We start from the raw sequence: 5304 nt of genomic DNA, 5'->3' as shown, positions 1-5304 counted from the left end.
GTGTAGCCGGCACTCACCGCCGGCGTTCTGTGGCTCACCAAGCATTTATTACCTGATTCGCGGACCCCGATCCATCACCAGGAATCCCAAGCTCATTGACGACTTGTGTTTCATTTTTATTCTTCTTTCCAATGAAGTAATTTAGGAGCTTCGCGTGAGGGAGCTTTGGCCATGGGAGGGAGGTGGGGTGGGCTGCTGCCGCCGCTGGAATATCTTGGATATTCTTCAGAGGGAAACTCTGACCAAAATGACCTGATTCGCGGACCCCGATCCATCACCAGGAATCCCAAGCTCATTGACGACTTGTGTTTCATTTTTATTCTTCTTTCCAATGAAGTAATTTAGGAGCTTCGCGTGAGGGAGCTTTGGCCATGGGAGGGAGGTGGGGTGGGCTGCTGCCGCCGCTGGAATATCTTGGATATTCTTCAGAGGGAAACTCTGACCAAAATGATGGGGCGTGTGGGGTGTCTCAGGGGACATGGGGGGGGCCAACATCACCATGAATAATGACGACAGGAGCTGACATTTATTGGGGCGCCTTCTCCAACGTCACCATGAATAATGATGACAGGAGCTGACATTTATTGGGGCGCCTTCTGTGTCCCAGGTGCCACCCCAGGATCTGTGCGCATCTCACCCACGCGTCCCCATAGCACCTGCAGGAGGGAGGTCATGTTTGGATCTTCACTTTGCAGATGAGTAAATCGAGACTCAAGGGGATTGAGGAACATCCCCAAGGTCACACGGCACACATGGAGAGGAGCTGGGCTTTCAAGTCTGGCAGTCTGAGTAGGACAAGGCCATCTGTGGACAGACCCAGTGCCTTAGGCCACAGCTTGAAGGTGACATGAGCAGTAGGTACAGAGGGCTGGAGCCAATTAGCTCAGGTGCCCTGAAAGGGTTGGCTAGGATGGCAGGAGCCAGGCTCAGTCTGGGTTAGACATTGGTTTGAATTCTGCCTTAGACACCAGCTGTGTGGCTCTGGGCAAGTCACGTCATGCCTCTGAGAGGTTTTTGCTATAAGGCCTGTGCACTCACTAGAAAGACACAGAGAGAGACAGAGAGAGAGAAAGTGGGAAATCACCCCCCGGGAGGATAGCCATGCTGCAGCTCCCTCTCCTCTAGTCTCCTCTTGGGGCATGTACTCACACACCCCAGTGTGAGTTTAAGCCACCAGGTCCGGGACTCAAACCGGGGTCACATGGGAGTCTAGCAACATAGCCATTACACCAGCTGCTGGTCCAACATTGCTGGACTTCTTGAGAACCCCGAGATTATGTGAGCAAAGTGCCCAAATAGTCCCTGACACACAGGGGATGCTCAGGCAGCAGCATCATCACTCCATTTCTCAGAGGAGCCTGCTGTCCCCCAGAGGTTTGCAGCCCACAAGGACACTTCGTAGTCTGCATCCCTCCCGCATCAAGTCCAGCTACCCAAGGGACCTCAGCCAGGCTGGAGACCAGCCCGCCCTTTTTCTTAGGGACTATCCTGCTGCTTTCAACAACCAAGACAGCCCAAAGTGGCCACACCTAGGAATCTGGGTCTGTGTGTTGCTGGGTGACAGGACCATCGTCAACTCCAGGGCTTCCCCAGGAGAATAGCAGCCATCCTGAATCACCAGGAATGCTGCAAGGAGGTGACTCAGGAGTGAAGAAATCCTAAAAAACAAAACAAACAAAAAAAAAAAACCCAGGTCATACACATGCTAGATGTTTTCCTAATCACTCAGATACATCTAGTCTTAACCCACTGTGGCAGTGTAGGCCCAATTAGCCAGATAGATTGTAAATCAACTCTATGAAGGTTAAAATATATCCTTGTCACCAGGGTAAATATTTCCTCAGCAGCCATGGTGTTCTAGAGGGCACTTGGGGAGCAGGAGTCTCCCCACAGCTTCGGTGCACTGCAAAGCAAAGGAGCCCTTTAGCGATAAAGGGTGGGTGAGAATTTCAGTTTAGCTCAACAGCCATTCACTGAGTCCCTGCTGAGTACAAGGCAGTGGGAGGAAGTGGGAACTGGGAATGAGGCTGCTGGTCCCTGGGAAAGAGGGGCCTGGAATCAGGAAGGCCTCGTCTGAGTAGCGCTTCCTGGCTGTGTGACCATGAACAAGTCCCTTCCCTCTCTGAGCTTTAGTTTCCTCTCTCTAGTGAAGAGCAAGCAATAGTTCTCTCCTTTCAGAGTAGTCAGAATTAAATGAGAGAGTGAATATTCATTACCCAGGGAGGGATCAGGATTTAGTTTTTTTGTTTTTTGGTTTTTTTGGAGAGGTTTTTGCTATAGGGCATGTACACTCACCAGAAAGACAGAGAGAGACAGAGAGACAGAAAGCGAGAAATCACCCCCCCGGGGAGAATGCCACGCCGCAATCCCTTCTCTATTCTCCTTGTGGGATATTGGGCATGCACGCACATGCACCTGGCATGAGTTTAAGCCACCAAGTTCGGGACTCTAACCACGGTTGACTATATGGGAGTCCAGTGACATAACCATTACAGCAACTGCTGGTCCTGGAATTATTATTATTTATTAATATATAATATTACATAATCTATTATATATAATTGATATATGAGAAGTCTTCAAAAAGCTCATGGAAAGTGTGTATTATAAAAAAACTGCAGAAATTTCAAAAAATTTTGCACCAAGATAAACTCATATGTTAATTTCATTTTCCACAAATTTTTTAAGTACCCTACTATATATATTATCTCTAATATGATAGATTATTTTCATACTATGAATAATATAATGAATATCTATTACTTGAATCTTATATATTTAGTAGCTATATTTATTAAATATATATTATATTTACATTTTTATATATGGGGCTGTGCCTGGCATGTAGTAAGCACCAGATAAGTGTTATTGTGATTTTCAAAGAGAAGGGAGAACTAAGGGAACCAGCAGTTAGCATAATGGCTATGTCGCTGGACTGCCACGTAGTCGACCGCGGTTCGTGTCCCAGACCCGGTGGCTTAAAACTCATGCTGGGCGCGTGTGTGTGCGTGCCCAAGATCCTGAGAGGAGAATGGAGGAGAAGGGATTGCAGCATGACCATCCCCCCTGGGGGGTGATTTCTCGCTTTCTGTCTCTCCGTCTCTCTCTGTCTGTCTGGCGAGTGCACACGCCCTATAGCAAAAACCTCTCCAAAAAAAGAGAGAGAGAGAGAGAGAGAGAGAAGGGAGAACTAAGAATATTCCAGACCATGGCATGATGGTTAGGGCAGCGAGAGCCCATATGGGTTGACCACATGGTTCTAGTCCTGGACCTGGCAGCTTGAGAAATATGCGTGTGTGCCCACAATCCCGACGGAAAGATGGAGGGACCATGCCCCAGGAGGGGTGCTTTATCATATCCTCTCTTTCGAGTGAGTGCACGTGCCCTCTGGCAAAAATTTAAATAAACAAAGATTCTAGGCAGAAGCAGCAGCCTTGAGGTGGGAGGTATCAGGAACTTAGAGGCCTTACAGGAATTATCTGTGTTATTTTTGCTGTGACTCATGGCAGCCACTGCTGGGACCCCCTGACTGATCCCGTGAAGCCCTGGTCCCTCGGACTCAGCCCTCCCTCCTCTCTCCGCAGAGTGGCCGGAGTTCGTGAGGAACTACGCCCCGTGGTGGGCCACGCATACACTGGACTGGCTCAAGTTCGGCAAGAAGGTGCTGGTGGTGCACTTCGAGGACCTGAAGCAGGACCTCTTCGTCCAGCTGGGCCGGATGGTCAGTCTCCTGGGCGTGGCCGTCAGGGAGGACCGGCTGCTGTGCGTGGAGAGTCAGAAAGATGGCAACTTCAAGCGCTCCGGGTTGCGGAAGCTCGAGTACGACCCCTACACGGCAGACATGCAGAAAACCATCTCTGCCTACATCAAGATGGTGGACGCAGCCCTTCGAGGGAGGAACCTCACAGGCGTCCCTGCTGACTACTACCCAAGATGATGCATCTAGCGGAGGGGGACCGGGCTGGGAGCCCCAGTCAAGCAGGCCCTGGGGACTCAAGGCCCCTGGTGACCCCCACTGACCTGTCCTCTCTTTGGTTTGGGGACAATCCCCCTGGCTGCTGTTTGCCTTCAGTGAGTTTCCTGCATGACAAAGGAGGCTCAGGGGAAGAGATTGCCCAGGCACTGCTCGCCCTGCTCACACACCCTCCCCTTGGAAACATGGGGTACCTGGATTGGGGAGCTCCAGCCACAGGGACCCTTTTCTGTTCCCCGTGTCCCTGCCCCATTGCCCTGAGTTCCACTTGTGGGAGGGAGGGAGGACTCAGCCGTGTCACAAAGGCATGCTGGGTATCCTACAGCAACTGAGGATCTTGACGCAAAGGCTCAAGGAGCGAGTGTACAAACGTGGCCCGAGACACCTGTCCCTTCTGGGCTGAGCTTTAGTAATCTCCCCTTCCCTTCTCCACCCAGGAAGTGCTAGCCTGATATTTATCTCAGGTCACCTTCCATTTTGAAGCAAGATTTGGGGGAAGTTTCTCTGTGGCCTTAGGTTTGTGGCATTTTAGGTAGGGTGGGAAGGCCATGGTGTTCACAGTAGGTTAGTTCCCCCTCACCACCTTCATGTGGGGTCACGGGCCTCATGATTCCACCTTAAGGGATCTGATCCTGCCCGTTTCTTCCCACCTGTCATTCAGGAGGTGACCTCCATCCCACAACCAGGGGTGCTCAGGCACCAACATGTAGCCCATGAGAATGGCTACCTGCCACATACAGAATTTACGTAGGAATGAGGGCCTCAGTGACTCATCTCTCCATGGGGGTGGGGAGACCCAACACTGCCCTTGGCTACCCAGCAGGTCCTTGGCTACCCAGGTAAGACAGCAAGCGTACTCTGAATCAGGTGGACTCTTGCCCCAAAGAAACCCCCACTACCTTCCCAGACCATTGGCCTCTCCTCATCACAGTCCAGTGGGGCCGGCTTCCCTTATGGGCCCTATAAGGAGTGGGGTTAATGAGATGCCTCATCATTTCCATACTGTGTGCTCTCTTGTTGCCCAGACACAAAACCAAAGGATCTCTGAGGACCTGAGTCACTGATCATCTATCTTAAAAAACAACAACAACAAAAACGTTGACCCCAGATCCCATCCCTTGCCCCACCTTGGATACCAATGGCTTCACTTCCAGCCCATATCGGCACCACTTCCCACCACGAAGATGCAAAAGCCATAGGTCACGGCCTCTTTGCTATTCTGCCTGGAGTGACCTTCCTAAGACGTCCCTTAGAAGCCTTGAGGGGACAGGAAAATACTCATTCCCAAATAGCAAAGAGACTAGGGAGAAGGCAAGTGTAAAGAGATATAT

General features: G+C 50.8%; 1 protein-coding gene and 1 long non-coding RNA gene across 2 annotated transcripts in view; one reads left to right on the top strand and one right to left on the bottom strand.

The window, feature by feature from the left end:
* Window positions 1–4174, top strand: part of WSCD2 (WSC domain sialate O sulfotransferase 2) — a 130962-nt gene extending 126788 nt beyond the window's left edge. Inside the window, exon 10 of the mRNA XM_006151511.2 lies at window positions 3585–4174. Coding sequence (XP_006151573.1) covers window positions 3585–3937 — 353 coding nt within the window. The 3' untranslated portion in view covers window positions 3938–4174. The remainder of the gene's footprint in view (window positions 1–3584) is intronic.
* LOC106735177 (uncharacterized) lies at window positions 671–4224 on the bottom strand. The gene is made up of 3 exons (XR_001370587.1): window positions 4168–4224; window positions 1530–1658; window positions 671–804 (listed from the first exon to the last, which is right to left on the bottom strand). It is a non-coding gene; the product is annotated as an uncharacterized LOC106735177 (long non-coding RNA).
* Between the last annotated feature and the right edge of the window lie 1080 nt (window positions 4225–5304).

This window comes from Tupaia chinensis, unplaced genomic scaffold, assembly GCF_000334495.1.
Source record: "Tupaia chinensis unplaced genomic scaffold, TupChi_1.0 Scaffold000320_1, whole genome shotgun sequence".
NCBI classification, from domain to species: domain Eukaryota; kingdom Metazoa; phylum Chordata; class Mammalia; order Scandentia; family Tupaiidae; genus Tupaia; species Tupaia belangeri.
Note: the sequence above shows the minus strand (reverse complement) of the source record. Positions and strands in the feature narration are given on the sequence as shown.